This window comes from Oryctolagus cuniculus, chromosome 8 (assembly GCF_051225735.1).
Source record: "Oryctolagus cuniculus isolate XC-2025 breed Fujian yellow rabbit chromosome 8, ASM5122573v1, whole genome shotgun sequence".
Lineage (NCBI taxonomy): Eukaryota > Metazoa > Chordata > Mammalia > Lagomorpha > Leporidae > Oryctolagus > Oryctolagus cuniculus.
The window spans coordinates 51,920,870-51,941,894 of NC_142874.1; the positions used below are offsets into that span (position 1 = coordinate 51,920,870).

At 38.7% G+C, this 21,025-nt stretch overlaps 1 protein-coding gene across 17 annotated transcripts in view; it reads left to right on the plus strand.

Annotated features, from left to right (window-relative positions):
- The window catches only part of INPP4B (inositol polyphosphate-4-phosphatase type II B), a 1,031,775-nt gene that overhangs the window by 629,613 nt on the left and 381,137 nt on the right, over positions 1–21,025 (plus strand). For all 17 annotated transcript variants that reach the window (XM_089302446.1, XM_070047510.2, XM_089302447.1 and 14 more), the window contains one exon: positions 20,632–20,743. In XM_089302446.1, the coding sequence (XP_089158572.1) occupies positions 20,632–20,743 (112 nt within the window). The remainder of the gene's footprint in view (positions 1–20,631; positions 20,744–21,025) is intronic.

Sequence of the window (21,025 nt, forward strand, 5' to 3'; positions counted from 1 at the left end):
TAAATCTTCTTATAAAAGAAAAAACTGCAGGTAATGTGTGTTCTCTGAAAATCCCAAGGGCTGTGACAGGCTAATAAAGACACTGAAAAGTCCTAGGGTAAGGGAACCCATTTCATTGTTCTAATATAAGATTTTCAGGGCTGGTGTCATAGCATAGCTGGTAAAGCCACCACTTGTGACACAGGCAACCTATATGTGTGTCAGTTTTTCTCCACTGCTCCACTTCTGATCCAGCTCCCTATTAATGGCCTGGGGAAGCAGTGGTAAATGGCCCAAGTGCTTAGGCCCCTGTACCCACATGGGAGACCTGAAAGAAGTTCCTGGCTTAGGACTGGCCCAGCCATTCCTGGTTGTTGAGGTAGTTTGGGGGAGCAAAGCAGCAGGTGGAAGATCTTTCTCTCTCTCTGTCTCTTGCTCTCTCTCTGTACCTCTGCCTTCCAGATAAATAAATAAAATTTTATTATTTTATTTATTAAATAATAATAAATAAAAACTTAAAAAATTTTCAAAAGTATTTGGCCATCTATTTATTTAAATAACATCTTCTAGGAAGTGATAGGATTCTGGTACAGCAAAAAATACCACTTGGTAAAAACTCCCATAAATGCATCCAGAACAATAGAAACATGGTGAAAATAATGAAAATGACTTTGATATATATGGGCTAATTCAATATGAAATGTTCAGGTCAAATATAATTCCTTTAGGCCTAATCATTCCTGCAAATTATCTTCAAAGCAAAATTAGCTCTCAGACTTCTTAAGCAGGTAGGCCTTTGTGTACAGATATCAACTTCATGTGATTTGCATTTTAAAAAGGGAAAGATTTCAGGCATTTATGTACAAATTGTGGAGCCATTGAAATGGCCTCTGAGTATGTGTTGTACCTTCAGTTACTGAGGAACTCACAATCAGTTTGCAATCTGGGACTGATATCCTTTGAATAATGCAGACTAAGAAAGGACTACTTGGTTTCCATGGATATATGTACAGCTTTATGAACATGGATTAAGAACCTAAAGAAAAACGCAGTACATGTAACTGCAGAGCCACTTAAATTATAAATGAAAGGCAGTCTATTTGCATGAAATAGTGAATAATAATACTGATGATAATAATTTAAATAATAGGTAGTGCCATGAGTTCCTGCCTTGCATCAGATGCCATTTCAAAGTATTAATATACAGTATGTCTAATCTGAAAAAGCATACTTGATGCTAGAGGACCCAATCAATAAAGACAAAATAATAGCTGTTTAGGGGGGACTTATTGTATATCAGACAGTGTCATAAGCATTTCACAGTAGTAACTCATAATAAATCCCCATTTCACAGATAGAATTGAATCTCATAGCAATCAGCCACCCTGCTAGGTAATATAAGAGCCAGATGGAGTTCCTAGCTTCGGCCTGGCCCAGCCCCAGCTGTTGCAGGCATTTGGGGAATGGATCAGCAGATGGGAGATTTCTGTCTGTCTCTCTGCTTCTCAAATAAATAAATTTTAAAAACTAAGCACTCCAAGGACAAAACGGTGGCTAAACCCAATGATTTGATCATCTACTCCAGAAACCCTGCAGCAGAACAGCTGAGAAAATCCAATTTCCATTCCTATGAGGTTTATTTGGGTACACAACCCCTGATTTCATGAGTGTCCTCAACTAACACTCTGTAGTCCCTGGTCATTTGATTTTCCCACTCTGTGAGACAATTTTTTAATATCTCTTCATTCTTAAAACCTCCAAAACACATCTTTTGTTCTATTTTCCTCAAATAACTTGTCTGTTTTTGTTAGAGTAAGAAGAGGAATAGGATACTTTTCCATTGCTTATTTACAAAACCGTCTGTATCCACTCTGCCTCCTCTCCCGTTCTTATAGATGAATTCCTACTTCCTGCCTCCAGAAGCCCTGTGTGTGAAGCCTTGACCAGTCCCTTGCACCCTTAACTCTCACATTTAACCACCTTTGGATAATTGAACTTCAAATAAGTGCCAGGCATTTGGGGAGTGCACCAGAGAATGAAATAAATCAACCTTTCTCTGTCTTTGTGCCTTCTGAGCAAATAAAAAACATTTAAAAATTAAAATTAAAAAATTTACTTTAAAATAAAAAAAAACATTTAAAAATACCAAAAAATAGTGTCTTCCTAAACTTAACAAATTCAGAATAGAACTTCTTATTCCTAGCTATTTTCCCACAACTGCCCTTAAAATCCTGTTTTTCTGCAAGTTTCCCTGTTTCCAGAAATTGCAATTCCATCCTTCCCATTGTTCAAGACAAAAACCTTGCAGACCTGATTACTCTTTCCCTTACTTTCTACTCAGTGTCTCAGCTCTCCCTTTAAAGTGGAACTAGAGCCTGACGCATTTCCTCTTCATCCTGGTTTCCTTATTTTCTTATTCATGATCCTCTGGTTGCCCTTTCCAACGCTTATTTTCTACACTGCAGCACAAGTTCTCATTTACTTCAAAACCTCTACCAGTGGCCTGTAATGCTCTAGATTATCTCACACACCATGGTGTGGCAAGGTGCTAAGATGTCAGCTAAGATCCCCGACCCCCCGGTGTGTATGGCCTGCCTAGTACACTGCCCTGGAGTGTCAGTAGGACCTGTGGATATGATGCAGGAGTTACTCCTACCATTAGGTTGCCTTCTTTTTTAAAAAAAAAAAAAATTTATTTTATTTATTTGAAAGACAGTGTTACAGAGAGAGGTAGAGACAGAGAGAAAGGTCTTTCATCTGCTGGTTCACTCCCCAGATGGCTCCAACATCCATCTGAAGCACCCATCTGAAACCAGGAGCCTCCTCTGGGTCTCCCACATGGGTGCAGGGGCAGGGGCTTAAGGACTTGGGCCATCTTCTACTGCTTTGCCAGGCCACAGCAGAGAGATGGATCAGAAGAGGAGCAGCCAGGACTAGAACCAGCGCCCAAATGGGATGTCGGCGCTTCAGGCCAGGGCATTAACCTGCTGTGCCACAGCGCCGGCCCCTAGGTTGCCCTCTATGCTACAGGGCATGAGAGAGTGAGTCCAGTAATTTTCCACAGGTGGCAGGGGTAACCTCACCAAGACCCCATGACAACAATCTGCAGAAGGAAATTCTTCTGAAGCAGAAAGCCTGCCTGTAGTATACCACCCATGGAGAGGGTCTCGTGGCAAGAACCTGAGGGTGGCCTCAGAGCTGGGTGTTGTTCTGGCTGATAACTTGCAAGAAAATGGGGACCTTGGTGCTACAACCACAAAAACCTGAGTGAAGTAGGAAATGGATTCTTCCCCAGAGCCTCATGTGAAAATGCAGCCCAACATAAATCTTGAAATAACATTATTTGAAAGGCAGAAAGACAAGGAGTAGGGAAAGAGAATCTTCCATCTGCTAGTTTGTGGGGAGCAACTGGGAGCAACTCGGACTAGACTAAGTTACTGGAATTAAGACTTATTCTATGCATCTGCTCTCCCACAATATGGCGCTGGGAGAGGAGGAAAACAGCTTCTACACAGCTGCCTCCAGTTCAACCAATAAACTGTAGGACCTGCTCCTGATTGGAGGAGAGCAGCATACTCGGCGTGTGGGTAGCAGAGTTGGGATTGGTGGAAGAGGACTATAAAGGAGGAGAGAGACAACATGCACCAGGAACATCTAAGGGGAACATCTGAGGGAACACCTGTGCAGCCCCCGAGAGAGCCGGCCGGGGGTGTGCCGCTCCCCTGCGGAAGTGGGGAATGTGGCAGGGGGACCCGCCCTTCCACGGAGGTGGAAGGGACGGCAGCCAACCCGGGAAGAACCAGCAGCAAACCCGGGAAGGGCCGAGCAGACGAAAGAACAGCACAGGGTCCTGTGTCGTTCCTCCACAAAGACGGGGAGCGACACTAGTTTATACCCCAAATGCCTGCAATAGCTGGGACTGAGATGGACTGAAGCCTGTCGGGATTCAGATATTTGAGACATCAACTTCTGCCTCCCAAAGTGGGCATTTAGGAAGCTGGAATTGGGAATGGAGCCAGGACTTGAACCTGGGCACTCTGATATGGGATGCAGGTGGCCCAACCACTGTCTGAACCACTGTGCAAAGCTAGCCTGCAACTTGACTTCAGGCTTGTGAGGCCCTGTGTGGAGAGCCCTGACTACTTCCAAGCTGTAGAAATGGTTATTTGGTGAAGAGGAGCTGTTTTAAGTCACTGCACTTGTGGTCATGAGTTATGCAGCACTAGAAAGCTGATATGTGCCTGTCTGACCCAGCCTTCTTCCTCACCTGCCTAACTATCCACACGTGGGCATCTTTGTGATTCCTGGACTATGATAACCATGTGTCACATCAGTGCTCCCGGACCGTCTGCTTCTTCCTGCCAAGGTCTTTCCTGGAGAAAGATGTACAGCTCATTTCCTTACATACTGTAGGAGTTTGTCCAAATGTCATCTTATTAATAATACCTTTCCAACCACTGACTATAGAAGCAGCTCCAAACCAACTGTCTTCTACATTTTGACCCTGTTCAGTTTTTCCCCAAGGAACTTGTTGTATACTGACATTGACTGTTTACCTTCAGAATGTATCTTCATGTGTGTATCTTCATGTGTGTATGGATTTTTCTTTCACTCTGCTATATTCCTGTGCACGAAGTGGTTTTAAGGGTACAAATAGATACTTACTAAGGATTTATAAATTAATGAATTTTTTGGTGACTTAAAACTTATTTTTGTTATATACAAAGTTATTTCTTTCAGAAACATCTTTGGTCACAAATCTTGTCAGATTAGGGAATGATTTTGAAAATCACCAGAATTTATGATTGAATAACAGAAGAATTTTTTGAAGATCCAAATGCAATTAAGCATTAAAATGTAGGCAGCAGGATTTGCTCAGTTTCAGAGAACATGTCTCTTGTAATTTAAAGCTCGGTGAGTTTCTGATTGCACAGATTTGAAATATATTATACTCTGAAATTATATTCATATACTATATAATTTTTTTGACAGGCAGAGTGGACAGTGAGAGAGAGAGACAGAGAGAACTATCTTCCTTTTCCTTTGGTTCACCCCCAAAATGGCTGCTCCAGCAGCGTGCTGCGGCCGGCACACCGCGCCTATCTGAAGCCAGGAGCCAGGTGCTTCTCCTGGTCTCCCATGCGGGTGCAGGGTCCAAGGACTTGGGCTATCCTGCACTGCAATCCCGGGCCACAGCAGAGAGCTGGACAGGAAGAGGAGCAACCGGGATGGAATCCAGCACCCTGACCGGGACTAGAACCTGGTGTACCGGCGCTGCAGGCGGAGGATTCGCCTACTGAGCTGTGGCGCCGGTCCAGATACTATATAATTTTGACCTTACAATACTAGTTTTTTTTTTTTTTTTTAGACATTTCTGCATTATTTTCTTTTGTTAAAAACTGACAGCCCAAAAGCAAAAAAATCTCTAGTAATAATGTATAAAATTCAAAACTTGAATATTAAACATTGACCTATATTAGTATTTAATACTGAGCATTTGAAAATTGAATCATACGATTTTCCATGCTTGTTACATATGCTATGTTTTTAGAGTACAGAGAGCAATTTAACTAGTTTTGTGACATTCGAAAACCATCTATGTAAAAGTTTTTGGTGAAGGGACAGCAGCAAAAACTTGCTTAGTGTCTGTCAAGGTTGTTTGTACCTAACCTTACAAAAGCATATGTTTTTCTATTAAAAACAATTTCTAGGGGCAGATATTTAGTTTGGTGGTTAAGAAGCCATTTGGCATGCTCACATCCCATGTTAGAGTACTTTGGTTTGAGTACTAGATCTGCCTCTGATTCCAGCTTCCTGTTAATTCCTAACCCAGGATGCAGAAATTTTAAGTAGTTAGTTCACCCACATGGGCGATCTGGATTGAGTTTCTGACTCCTGGCTTTGACCTGCCTCTGTGAGTATTTGGGTAGTGAACCAGTGAATAAAAGATTCTCCCTCTCTCCCCCTCCCCCTCCCCCTCCCCCTCCCCCTCCTCCTCCCCCTCCTCCTCCCCCTCTCCCTCTCCCTCTCCCTCTCCCTCTCCTCCTTTCTCCTTCTCTTTCCCTCTCCCTCTCTCTCCAAACACCTCATCCATCTCTTCCTTTCAAATAAATAAATAAGAGTTCTAAGAACAATTCTACAGTAAATTTCTTTGTATAATCCAATATGGTTCATTCCCTGCTATTATTTCCTTCCTCTCCCAGTAGTCTCAGATTAATACAAAGGCACTTTAAAAAATTCATGAAAATGGAATTAAAGATAAATTTATTTTGTTGTGAAAAATTTTAAAATCCATGCATTATTTTTCACAGTATATATTTTGAAAGAGAGGAAGGGAGGGATGGAGGGAAAGTCTTCCATCTGCTGGTTGACTCTCCAAATGACCACAATGATCTGAGCTTAGCTTATCTGAAGCCAGGAGCTTCTTACAGGTCTCCTACGTGTGTGCAGGGTCCCAAGCACTTGGGCCATATTCTACTGCTTTCCCAGGCCATAACAGAGAGCTGGATCTGAAGTAGAGAAGCCAAGACTTGAACTGGTGCCTTTATGGCATGCCGGCACTGCAGGCAGTGGCTTACCTGCTATGCCAGAGCACCAGCCCCCGTGTAGCACCCTTTTCCTTCAAATATTCCTTCTTTCTCTTATGCAAAATTAAAAATACAAGCAAATAAACTCAACAAAATCCTTAGCCATAATTTCACTTGTGTAAGTCTAAATGTGTATAATTTTAGACAGCAGGTGGCCAGTTGATTTATACTATGGACAGGAGCCATTGGCTTGGTGAATCTATTGTACTTCAGAAAGAGCATTTTCCTATAAATTCTCTGATGAAATGCTTTCCATTGTTCAGGTAGAATATTTCTACCTTCATATATGAATTTCTGATGTACTCAGATATTTAGAAAACACAGTGCATGAGATAAAAATCAACACTTTTGCATCCCAAGTAAATATCAGAAATGAGATTTGGTTGATCTGGAAAGAGGATAACCTGTTAATAATGTGACTTTTATACTCCTGAAATAAATTACTATTTTATTTGCTTTAATTTGTTATCTGAGATAATAATCGCGTCCTTTCTTATTTATTCCATATCATAAAATAACAGAGTAAAATTAACTTTTTATTTTGATGTAGTTATATGAATTTTAAAACATGTATAAATTCTTGTAACCACTTTAACAATCAAGATACAGACTTATTCCATCACCACAGGGAAATTCTCTCCCACTGCCCCTTTGATTCACAAATGCACTATACCAATCCTTGGCAACAACTGATCACTTCTCCATTACCATAGCTTTTTCTACCTGTGAAAGACATTGAATAAATCGAACCATGTAGTATACTTGTAGAAACTTTTGAGACTGGCTTCACTCATTCAATCCAATGCCTTTGAAATCAATACAAGCTATTATGCTTGTCAGTTTCTATTCATTGATAAATGAATGTAGGGACATGGCTGTCCCTACAGTTTGTTTAAACATTTGCATTTAAGTATGTTTTGGTTGTTTCCAGGTTTTAAGGAATATGAATAGAGCTGCTAAATTTGCAGATGTGATCTTTTATGTTACTTTTCTAGGATAAATTTCTAGGATTGGTATTAGTGGGTCTTATGGTACATGTGTATTTACCTTTGTGGGAACTGTTGAACTATTCTGGTAGGTGATATATGAGACTTCCAGTCTATGTACATCCTTGTCATAGGATGTTAAAGTGGGTTGTCACACTGATTTTAAATTTTATTAAAACCTAATGACCGGGACCGGCGCGGTGGCACACTAGGTTAATCCTCCACCTGCGGCACGGGCATCCCATTTGGGTGCCGGGTTCTAGTCCCGGTTGCTCCTCTTCCAGTCCAGCTCTCTGCTGTGGCCCGGGAAGGCAGTGGAGGATGACCCAAGTGCTTGGGCACCTGCACCCATGTGGGAGACCAGGAGGAAGCACCTGGCTCCTGGCTTCGGATCAGTGTAGCTCGGGCCGTGGCAACCATTAGGGAGTGAACCAACGAAAGGAAGACCTTTCTCTCTGTCTCTCTCACTGTCTGTAACTCTACCTGTCAAATAAATAGATAAAAATCTTTAAAAAAAAAAACACCTAATGACTAATGATGTTGGACATTTCTTTTTCATGTCCTGTTTATTGTCCACATATCCTCTTCTGAAGTATATCCGTTCTAGTGTTTTTCATATTCCTTAATTCACTTTGTTTTTCTTACTATTGAGTTCTGAGAGCTCTTTGAATGTTTTGGTTACAAACTCTTTGTCAGGTGCAAATATTTTCTCCTTGTCAATAATATGATTTTCCATTTTTATAAAAATGACTTTCACAGGTCAAAACTTCCCAATTTTTATGAAATTCAGTTTATTGATTTTTTTTTCTTTTATACATCATGATTTTGGTGTCATACTTAAGAATTCTGTAACTAAGCCTGGTTCACAAAGATTATTCCCCAATTTGTTTTTTTAAAATTTTTATTTTTTTAATGTTTTATACCTAGGTCTATGAAATGCTTTGTTTTGTTTAAGTTGTGAAGTTGAGGCAGAGCTTTGTTTTAGTTACAAGTGGATGACTATGTTTGGCAATGCCATCTGCAAAACTTTATTTTTTTCTTTTCTCATCGATGAATTGTCTACAACATTGCCAATAATGTACTGGCCAGATTTCCTCTTTTATTTCATTTATTAGTACATCTGTCCTTTTATCAAGACCATACAGTTCTAATGATATTAATTCTTCAAATTCAGGGACTTGGGAGGTTTTCCACGTTTTTCTGTGTGTCTTGAATTTTTTGTGTGATCTTCAATTTCTGTCTATCTTTCATCAGTGTTTTATAATTTTCACTGTAGTGATCTTTCACATCATTGGTTAAATTTCTTCTTAGGTATTTTATTTTTGTGTAACTATTGTGGATAGGAGAGCTTTAACTTTTTTTCAGTGATGTTATTATTGTTGAATGAAAGTGATATTGATTTTTAAATGTTCATTTTGTATCCTGACACTTTGCCAATTTATTTATCAGATCTAATAGTTATAGATGGGATACTTAGGTTTTTCTATGTATAAAATCATGCCATCTGGAAAGAAATAATTTGACTTTCTCCTTCCTGCTTGTATGCCACTTTTTCCCTTTCTCTTGTAAATTGCCCTAGCTAAGACTTCCAATGCAATACTGAATAAGAACAGTGAGAGTGAAGATCTTCCTCTAGTTCCAGGTCTTGGAAGAAATGCTTTTAGCCTTTCTGCCTTCAATATGATGTTTGCTGTGGGATTGTCATTTGTAGCTATTTTAAAGATGAAGAATGAATCTCCTATGGCTAATATTTTAGGGTTTTAATCATGATTGGATGTTGAATTTTATGCAGTGACTTTTATGCATCTGATGAGATGATCTTATGAATTTTATCTTATGTTCTATTGATAGTGCATATTACTTTTATTGATTCACATATATTGAACCATCATTATTCCATGGGATAAATTCTGCTTCATTGTGGTAAATGATCTGTGTGATGTGGTGTTTTATTCTATTTGATGTAGCTATCTCACTTTTGGTTTTATATCAGAAAGAAAAGAAGATAACATATCCAAAGAGTTACCTGCATTCCCATGTTCATTGCATCCCTATTCATAGTAGCCAAGATAATGGTGTCAACTTTGTTGTTCACTTTTGGATGAATGGATAAAAGCAATGTGATATGTATGTACAATTAAAATACTACTCATCCAAAAAAATGAAAATCTAACATTTTTAGCAAAAAGGACAGAACTGGAGGTCATTATGTTAAATGTAATAAGCCAGAAACAGAAAGAAAAATAACACATTTTCTCTCTCATATGGGGAAAGTTAAAAAGAAGTAGATATGAACTTAAAATAGTGATTGCTAGAGACTGGGAAGGGTGAGGGGGGAAGGGGAATAAAAAAAGTTTGGATAAAAGATACCAAAACAGGGGCCCGTGCTGTGGCATAGCTGGTAAAGCTGTCACCTGCAGTGTCGGCATCCAATATGAGCACCAGTTCAAGTCCCAGCTGCTCCACTTCCTATCCAGCTCTCTGCTAAGGCCTGGGAAAGCAATAGAATATGCACTTAGGAGACCGGAGGAGGCTCTTGGCTCCTGGCTTTGGATGGGCACAGCTCCAGCCGTTGCAGCCAATTGGGGAGTGAACCAGTGGGTGGAAGACCTCTGTCTCTCTCTGCCTCTCCTCTCTCTGTGTAATTCTGACATTCAAATAAATAAATAAATCTTTAAAAAAGATACTATAACAGCCAGTTAGAAGTTAACAAGTTTTAGGGCTCCACAGAACAGTATAGTGATTGTAGAGCACCACAATGTATTATATGCCACATAAAAAGCTGGAGGAGTGGAACTGATAGGCTCAAAACATGAAGGAATGGTGGGGAGGTTGCTTGTTGATTGCCTGATGCAATCTATTTACACTGTAGGCGTGTATTAAAATATTACACTGTGCCCCATAAATGTGTACAATTGCTACTTGTTAATAAAAATATTAAAAAAGACTACACGGTTTTCATTCCCATAGATTATCAGTGCATCCTAAAATCAGTTTTTTCAATTCCTCCGTTTTTATTTTTTTGAAATTGCTTTTGCTGTTCTATTTCTTTGGCCCTTTCCTGTAAATTTTCAAATTAGCTTATCAATATCTGTAAAAGAAATGTTGCTGCAACTTGGGTATTTTGTTGACTCTGTAGAAAAATTTCAGGAGAAATAATATCTTTATGATGCTGTGTCATCCAATCCACGAGCAAAGATTTTCTATTTAGAACTTTGATTTCTTTATTAACCTTTATAATTTTTATTGTAGTGATCTTGCACATTTTTGCTATAACTACACTTAATTATTTTATTTCATTTGTTTAGATGTGCAATTTTTATAATATTTAATATAAAGAGTATTTCATGTATTTCATAAATACAATTTGTAAATTTTTTTCAATTGTTCACTGCTAGATATTTGTTTATTACATTTGAGTACTCTGAAACCCTGTGGTTTAAACCTCACTTCTGTTTTCAATGCCTTCATAGTATCTTTTGGAACTGTCTCTGCTGCTTGTCATCCAGATTATCATCTGGGACATTCAAGGTGATCTGGTCCAAGACTGATTTCTCAAAGTATCAGATATACTTTTTAGTATCACATGTATGTATGCACAGTTCGGTGTGAGCCCAGTAGTTCATGTACTAAATTAAGAAATTTCTCCCCATATGTCCTTTCTATCACAGTTTCCTTAGCAATTTCCTATTTCCTGGGGCTTATCTTATTGCTCCTCCGATCAGAATGCATCAGTTTTATATACCCACTCAGCTATGCATCTCTACTCTGTTTCTGAGGCCATATGGCCGAAGAATAGAAACAAAGGGTGAATGACATTTGCTCCATGCTCCCTGGGAAAAACCCTGGTTGAGGGCTCAGCATACTAGGACCCCCACACATGGCCTGACTGCTGGCAGGTGGCAGGGACCCCAGGCACTTTTCCTCCACCCTCACTTCCTGTTGAAGGGCCTGTAATTGTTGCTAGGCAAACAGCTTCAGGATTTGGGCCAGACCCATAAAGACTACCTGGAAGACTATGTAGGATGCCTGACCTTCAAGCTCATTGGGGAAGTGTAGAGGCACCTTTATCTGCTTTATCCTATAGAATTAGGGTTGCTACTCAGGGCTAACTACTCCCCTTTGCCTGCCCTTTGAAGGCTTGTGCCTGATTGCTAGTAAACAGACAAGGTCACCAAAATGTCTCCAGTGCTCTTTGTCGAATAATGCATTGCTCCACCATCCCGACTGTTTGGGCCTTGCAGGACAACCCCACAGCTATTGGATGACAGCCCTTGCAGTTGTAGAGGAAACTCTCTCTCCCTCATAGTTTTGGGCTCCTGTAAGCACTAGCTGCTGCCAATGATTGTGGCTGCTGCCACTGTCACCTCAAGATTACTTGGGGGTTGTGGCATTAGAGAAAAGAGACTTCTCCCCATATACTAAGCTATATTATATTTAAAACTAAGATTTTTGGAGCCGGCACCTTCGCACACTAGGTTAATCCTCTGCCTGCGGCACCGGCATCCCATATGGGTACCGGTTCTAGTCCTGACTGCCTTTCTTCTGATCCAGTTCTCTGCTGTGGCCTGGGAAAGCAGTGGAGGATGGCCCAAGTCCTTGGGCCCCTGAACCGGTATGGGAGACCAGAGGAAGCTCCTGTCTGCTGGCTTTGGGAGAGTCAACCAGTGGATGGAAGACCTTTCTCTCTGTCTCTACCTCTCACTGTCTGTAACTCTAACTCTCAAATAAATAAATAAAATCTTTAAAAAATAAAATAAAACTAAGATCTTATTTAGGTTACAGGAATCTTAGTGGATAGGCAGAATGGTTTACAATCTTCATAATTTATTGCTGGAAAATCTTTATATGGGCTGAGTTGCCTGCTGACGATCACACAGCTATTTCCTGAGTAGAGAGCAAACACCACAGCCAAGGAGTTTCTTACTCAGAGTTCATTGCATTTTCCACTAAACCATACTCTATGATGTAATGGTGCATGATGAAGTGGATCAGTGTGAACAAAAAATACTCAGCTATTCATAAATCTTGACAGGTCCTGATATAAGGCTTTGAGAAGCAGGCTGTATCATTCAGCTCTCTGATAGGGAACTGGGCAGTGTCTAAGACCTTTGAACATGACAATAAAAACTGAAAGCCTGGCTTAACAAAGAAAATATGGCATGGATGGAATGAACACGACAGAAACTGGATTCTTCAAATCTAACAGAGAAGTCATGAACCTAATTGGAATTTTACTACTGGGAAGGGATAAATGTAGGAGACACCTTGGAGGAAGAATCCATAGAGCTTAGTGACTTCTTGGAGCATATGGAGAAGGGATTGGTAGAGAATGAACATTTTTGGTTTTGGTTTTAAAAATATATGTTAAAGCTGTGAGTGTGAGAAAATAAAAGGTCAAGTTTCAAACTTGAAATAATGAGAGTAGCAAAAATTGGAATTCTAGATCTAGAAATCAGGTCAGGTTAATTGTACCAAATCTCCATAAAAATACATTTGAGTCCCTTGATGATGGGTGGAATTTCTGAAGGTGATCTTACCATCAGAAAGAAGCAAAAGCAAAAAGAAAGGATTAGACCACAGAGTGCTTAAGCTATTAATAACAGCTGAAATGTTTGATTATTAGTTTGTAAGTGTTAATAGCTTTTGTAAATTTCCACCAGAATTGAGGTATTTTCAGTTAGATATACTTAAGTGGAGTTCTCCCTTCCATGAATCCTGAGTAAATTCAGCATTGCTGTCTAATTGTAACCACTAAAAAGATCATCAGAGGGTACCCACTCACTCATGGACTCCATTTGTTTACTTGTGGCCTGAAATTATTGTCTTGTCCAAATAAAGTTTTCATTGCTTAGTTACATGTGTAGATGGTTTAAATGCAAGGCATGCCTTGCAAAAGAAGACTCCGGTGCACAACACCAGGACTATTTTATATTCACAAAGACTGACAGTGCTAATGATGGTTTTTCCCTGGATGTTTACAGAATCACTTGTTGGTTTCTATCTCTGTGGCATTTCCAAAATTAGAAGAGTTATTTACATTTTGCTGTTTAACATTTTCCATTCCTTTTGCTTGACTAAGGATGTCAGAATAGATGGCAAAGAAGTCCAGAGAAAGAGTGTCATTAAATTGTCCTCTGTTGGAAGACTCTTATATTCCATTTCTTCAGGCTTCTAAAATTTTTGTATGTTTAGGCATGTAAGATTGAATATTTCACTAGGAGACATTAGGGAAGTTATTTTAAAGGCAGACTTTTAAAGAAACATAATCAGTAATGTATTATATATGCTGAAAATCTAGGTGAGAAGCAAGTATAGACTTATGTGGCTAAAACACTGCTGCTTTGCCTTCCACATCTTGTTGGCATGGTTACATATTTAAGTCTATCTCCTGATGGAAATAAGAACTCCATATTGTGATCAGAAGTGCAATGGCCATTAAATATCCATATTTTCTGTGTCTTACAATTCTCTGCATTAAAAAGTGATAGTCTGTCTACCTTGACATAGTGTGTTTTTCTTTTTCTTTTTTTTTTTTTCATGTACATTGAGATTTGTATTCCTGGAATTTATCTTATTGTACAGGAGCTGCAAGAAAGGATATGAAGATCACTTCTGGTTTTGGGCTAAACTTATCTCCTTTTTGAAATATCAAGATGCACCTTTATGACACTGTATCTTGATATTTGGAAATAATATGTATATACATATCATCTTGATTATCTTGATACACACACATGTGCATACATACAAATATACATATAAAAAAACTTCAAAAAGTTCATGGAGGTTGGATGTTTAGCCTAGTGATCAAGGTGCTTGTTAAGACACTCACATCTAACATCAAATCAGCTCATTTTGATATCTAGTTCATATTTGTGACAACAGCTTCCCTGTAATGCAGACTCAGAGAAGCAATGTTGATGGCTCAAACTGTCAGATTCCTGCCACCCTTATGGGAGACCTGGATTGCATCCCCAGCTCCCAGCTTTGGTCCCTACTCAATCATTAAGGGCATTTGGAGAGTGAACCAGTGGATGGGTACCGTCTCTTTTTTCTCTGCTTCTCAAATAAATAAAAGCTACTTTTAAAAGTTCATGGGAAAAATTATGCATGGATTTCAAAATTTTTCTGCAATAAAAGTAAACTTATATATATAATTTATATGTGAGATATTTAAAATGTGTTGTTATAGAATAATATAACTTTTGTACATGACTATAAGTGTTAAATTATTTCCCAGATATATATTTCATATGTGTGGGGGGAAAGTAGAAAGGGAAGACAGATGGAGAGTAAGGGGGAGAGGCCTGAATATGACCGAGTTTTTTTTTACAAGTCTGTACTAAACTATGATTGCCTGGATGCTTACGGTGGTGTCATAAGAGTGACTAGAACATGGGGTTTGAGTGCTGATAATATATAACATCTGTGAGAGGCCAACTCTTGCAGTCAAGGAGACTGAAATCCAGTGATCCAGTCTTAAGTGAAATACACATCTTCCCTTGCTAGGTTGTAGCTGATTTGGAAGCAGAACTTGGTTTTCCTGATGCCTAGTCCAGAACTCTCTTCAATCTATCTTCTGTGCAAATGTGATGAATTTTGATCATGATTAATGGCTTCACTCTTTCCCCTGATGGGCAGTAAGCTGAAGCCATAATTAAGCATTTAACTTTTTTTAAAATTTTTATGAAGTCTTCTTCGAAAGGATTTTTGTGACCTGAAAGTATATATTTCACTTGTGACTTTCCCGATGGAAGAGAAATGTTGTTATCTGGTTTTGTGGGAACTTTTTACAGAGTAAATAGGAAAAGACTTTGGTATTTTACATTTAGCTCAATGACCAGATGAATCTTCATTTTTGGTGTCTCTGGTTCTGTTCCTTCATAACTGAAATTGCCATTTTGTCTCTCAAACAGGAGAGCATGTGCTAGGTTATTCAAAAGAGCTGTTTCTTTAAAGCGATTTTGAGGGTAAGATTTTTACTAGAATATTGTATTGTCAAAAGGCAAAGAAGCCTCTTGGTTGGATTCCACTCAGGGATTAAGTGAAAGCCTATGGGAAATAGAAAACAGGAAATCCAACACGCAGAAAAATTGAGAAAGTAACCAAATACTTTTAAAATGGGAATAGGGCGATAGTTCAGAGGTTTAGTCTCATAATATATTGCTTATTCATGTATGCTAGCATTTTTGAAATGTTATCCTTCGTCGCAATTAGTTATAAATTTACATACTCTGCATTGCTCCGAGTGTAAGCTTTATAACATCATCTGTTATTGTTAAGTCTGTGTATCTCAGGGAAGTATCTAATCACTGTTAAAATGTAAGTCTCGTGTGATGCTATAATCTTCTGATGTAGTGCTGGGTATCTATTTCAGTAAAAGCTCCAGAGAAGATAGAACTAAATACATTAAATAATGACAACCACAGCTCTCTTTATGTTACTACTGCTGCCAACACTACTGTTACAATGACATGCAGGACAGGGAGGAAGTGACAGACATGTTGCATAGGGCACAGTAAAAGCACATCACAGTAATCATCTCACATGATTTAATGTTTAAGACATTATTAGCACCTACATCTTTCAAATGAGGAAAACAAAGTTTTGTGTGGCCATGTGACTTGCCCAATGTGGCACCTCTACTAAATTATAGCATATATTAGCTTATTACACAGCCAAGAAGAGAATATGAAGGGTCTACCTAATGCTTGAAATCATTAGGTATATTCATTAGACAAGTTAAGTGAAAAAAATCTAGAATGTTAGGCTTTGAATTCCTAGGAGTTAAGCTAACTTAGTTTGCTCATGCAAAAAAAATTTCTTTCTCAAACAATTTATTTCCTTTTTATTTTTTATTTAGATGAAGGGAACAAATTTTATGTATTTCATGTACCCTCTCCTCCCTCCTTCCTTCAGTCCCACCCATCTTCTTTCATCCTTTCTTACTTTTCTTTTACTTTTTGCAACGAGATACTTTCAACTTACTTTATAATCACAAGCTTAACCCTGTACTAAATAAAAAATCAACAAGTAGTAAATAGAAAAACTATTCACCTGGAGTATAGACAGCAGTTACAAATAATAAATCTCAAAATGTCAGTTTCACTCATATACATTTTTTTTGTACTTTGTATATTTACTACCAAAAATCAGGGAAAACATAATATTTGTCTTTTGGGGACTGACTTATTTCATTAAGCATAATGGTCTCCAATTGCACCTATTTTATTGCAAAAGATAAGATTTCATTCCTTCTTATGGCTGAGTAGTATTCCATCATGTGTATGTACCACAGTTTCTTTATCCAGTCATCAGCTGAAAGACATGTGGATTGATCCCACAATATAGTCAAAGGCTTAGCACTCCACAAAATAAAGATTTCAACAAACCAAAAGTAAAATGACCATTGTTCATCAGAAATATAGACAAGAGTTATAAACATTAATCAAATGAAGATATGTCCAACTCCACTCATAAAGTCATTTTAAAATAGTAACAGATCACTAAAACTATAGTATTATGTAATTCTTAAGCTTTGTTTAACAAAGATTTAAAACAGTAAAACAATGTTTTACACTCAGTATTGAATGCAAAGCTGATACATGTAGGCAATTCTTTTTTTTCTGTTTTATGTCTTTTTTTATTTAAAATTTAGCTCCCACATATAAGAGAGAACATGTGGTATTTGTCTTCTGTGTTCAATTTATTTTGCTCAACTTGATTCTGCAGTTGGATCCATTTTGATGCAAATGATAGAATTTCATTCTTTTTTTATAGCTGAATAATATTCCATTGTGCATATTCACCATATTTTCTTTATCCATTCATCTGATGATGGACACCTGGGTTTAGTCCATATTCTGGCTATTGTGAAGAGTCCTGCTGTAAACAGGTCTCCTCTGGGTCTCCGGGTCTCCCACGCTGGTGTAGGGGCCCAAGGACTTGGGCCATCTTCTACTGCTTTCCCAGGCCACAGCAGGGAGCTGGATCAAAAGTGGAGCAGCTGGAACTTGAACCAGCACCCATATGGGATGCCGGCGCTTCAGGCCAGAGTGTTAACCCAGTGTGCCACAGTGCTGGCCCCGCTCTGTCTTTTGTTCAAAGATGTTTCTGACAGGATTGACCTAATGTATCATTGTGGTATGATTTACATTTCTGTGACACCTAGTGATGGTGAGCATTTTTTCATATATGTGTTGGCTATTTATATTTCTTCTTTTGAGAACTGTTTATTGAAATTCCTTACCCACTTCTTAACTGGATTTGTTGTTTTTTGTTGTTGCTTTTGATTTTTTTTGAGTTGCTGATATAGTCTAGATACTAATCCTTTGCCAGATAAGTAGCTTGCAAATATTTTTCCTCTTCTGTTGGTTGTCTCTTGATTCTATTGATTGTTTCCTTTGATATTCAGAAGCTTCTGAGCTTGATATAAGCCCATTTGTCTAGTTCTACTTTTGCTGCCTGTACTTCCAGAGTCTTATCCAAGAAGTCATTATCTACAACAATGTTTTGAAGTGTTTCCACTACACTTTCTTCTAGCAATTTTATAATTTCAGGTCTTAAATTTAGGCCTTTGATTCATCTTGGACTGATTTTTGTTTCTGGTAAGAAGTAATGATATAATTTTATTCTTCTACTTGTATGCATTCAGTTTTGCCAGCACCATTTACTGAAGAGATTGTCCTTTCTCCAGTGTATATTCTGGACACTTTATCAAAAAGCAGTTGACTATGTGTACTAGGATTAATTTCTGGGCTCTTTTCATTTCCAAAAAAAATTTTTTAAAGATTTTATTTATTTGTTACATGCAGTGAGAGGGAGAGACAGAGAGAAAGGTCTTCCTTGTGCTAGTTCACGCCAAAAATGGCTGTAATGGCCCGGGCTCGGCCAAGAACCAGGAGCTTCTTTCAGGTATCCCATGTGGGTGCAGGGGCCCAATGACTTGAGCCAACTGCTTTTCCAGGCCATAGTAGAGAACTGGATTGGAAGAGGCGCAGCCAGGACTAGAAACAGTGCCCATAAGGGATGCCAGCACTGCAGGTAGAGGATTAACCTACCATACCACAGTGTCGCCCCCTCTAAAAAACAGAAAACCCAAGTATGGAAAAAGTTTCAGGTGTACATAATAATAAATGCCTCATGATAGTAAAAAACAAAAACAAAAACAAAAACAAAAAACCTTTTTAAACAGTTTCTTTGATAAGAAAAAGTTATCTTTACTTGTCACAGATAATCAGTCTCATGGAAGAAGAAATCTGTAAATCTTAGAAAAAACTATTTGATTATCATATCTCTGTATAATTCTTGATTAAAAAGAATTATCTAAATAGTGATTGGGCTAACTGAGTTAAGCTGAGTTAAGCCTTATCAGAGTGTCTGTTTGAATCCTGGCAATTCTGCTTTTGATCTAGCTTCTTGCTATGCACTTGGGAAGGCAGCAGAAATAAGGTACTTGCTCTTGGGCCCTTGCTACCCATATGAGATAATAGGATGGAATTCCTGCACCTTGCTTCAGCTTTCTGAAACTGTGCTGTTACAGTCCTTTCTGGAGTGAACAAGGAGATGAAAGATCTCACTCCCTGTGTCTCTCCATCACTGCTGCTACATCTTTCAAACGGATCCTGTAAAATAAAGAATTCAATGAAAACCTTGAGTTGCAGCAAGTTATTATGTCATATTCACATGGGAAAGTGGTATAATGAATTATATTTAGCACCATTCCAGAATTGGAACTAATAGAGGTTTCAGAAATATTACAGATCATACTGTCACCTATATATACATATATTCTTTATGATAAATGTTTAAGTTTTCTATATTGATTTCAAATAATTGATTTAATATTATGATATTATGATTTTGATTATTAAATAACCTGGGAGCTTTTTACTTCATATTTTAGTAACAAATCTTAATATACTTTTTAAAAAGATGTATTTATTTATTTATTTGAAAGGCGGAGTTACAGAGAGGCAGAGGCAGAGAGAGAGAAAGAGAGAGAGAGAGAGATCTTCCATCTGCCAGTTTATTCCCCAAATTGCTGCAATGGCAAAACTGGCAGGATCTGAAGTCAGGAGCCAGGATCTTCTTCCGGGTCTCCCTCACAGACACAGGGACCCCAGGACTTGGGCCATCTTTCACTGCTTTCCCAGGCCATAGCAGGAAGCTGGATTGGAAGTGGAGCAGCTGGGTCTCGAACCAGTGCCCGTATGGGATGCCAGCACTGCAGACAGCAGCTTTACCCGCTATGCCTTGGACCATCTTCTACTGCTTTCCCAGACCACAGCAGAGAGCTGTATTGGAAGAGGAGCAGCCAGAACTAGAACCAGTGCCCATATGGGATGCTGGCACCGCAGGTGGAGGATTAACCTAATGTGCCACAGCACTGGCCCCATGGCTCCGATATTTGATAATTGATTCATTACATGTTTTTTTTTTTTTTTTTTTTTTTTTTTTTCTCCTGAGGCTATTCCTGAGAGCGTTCAAGATGTTTTATTTTTATCAGGGAGTGAAAATATAAATTTTTATTTTTTACTTTTTTATTTGAAATGCAAAAATGATACAGAGAGAAAGAGAGACAGAGAATCTCACTGGTTCACTCCCCCAAAGCCCACAAAATCCCAGATTGCACCAGGCAGAAGCTGGGAACTTGGAACTCAACCTAAGTCTCCCATGTGGGTGGCGGGGAATCAAGCACTTGAGCCATCACCTGCTGCCTGCAGGGGTGCACACGAGTAGGAGAGTGGATCAGATGGCAGAGCAGATCTCAAAACAGAAATTCTGATATGGGACGTTGGATGTCTTATATAGCATCAAACACTGAGCTAAACGTATTCCCCACTCGGGAGGTTTTGGCAGTCCATGCTCTTATCTAATGAATTTGTGTTTAACTTTTATTTGAACTTTAAAAAAAAGCAACAATAACACTATTGAAATATTTCTGTTTTAAATAGCTCTTTTAATTTTAAACAAAATAAAAAGCAATGCTAGTGGTTTTCACAAGCACACATAGTTTAGCCATGTTTTGAGACTGAAGATTTTTACCTTTCTATTTTGTTTATTTCTGCTTGCAGAACTTCAGATGGTGGCAAAGTGGTTGGCACCATAGAAGTCAGTGTTGTGAAGATGGGGGAGATTGAGGATGGGGAAGCCGACCACATCACAACAGATGTGCAGGGACAAAAGGTAGGATCTCAGCCAGCTCACTGCACAAATTAAATTAAAAATGATCAGCTTTGCCAGATGCCTGTACCACTGACACTCTGTGGGGTTTGAAATCTCATTATTCAAAAGCTGAATGAGAAATCAACTCTAGAATTGGAGTACAATATGTGTGTTTCATCTCTTGAACCAGAGGGCCCATATGCATGGAACTATGCAAAACTATGCACCATTCACAAACACCTTCTTCTTTGCTGCCAGCTCCCTTGCTGGCACTGCTTCCACCTAGTTGGAACAAAAAGTCTT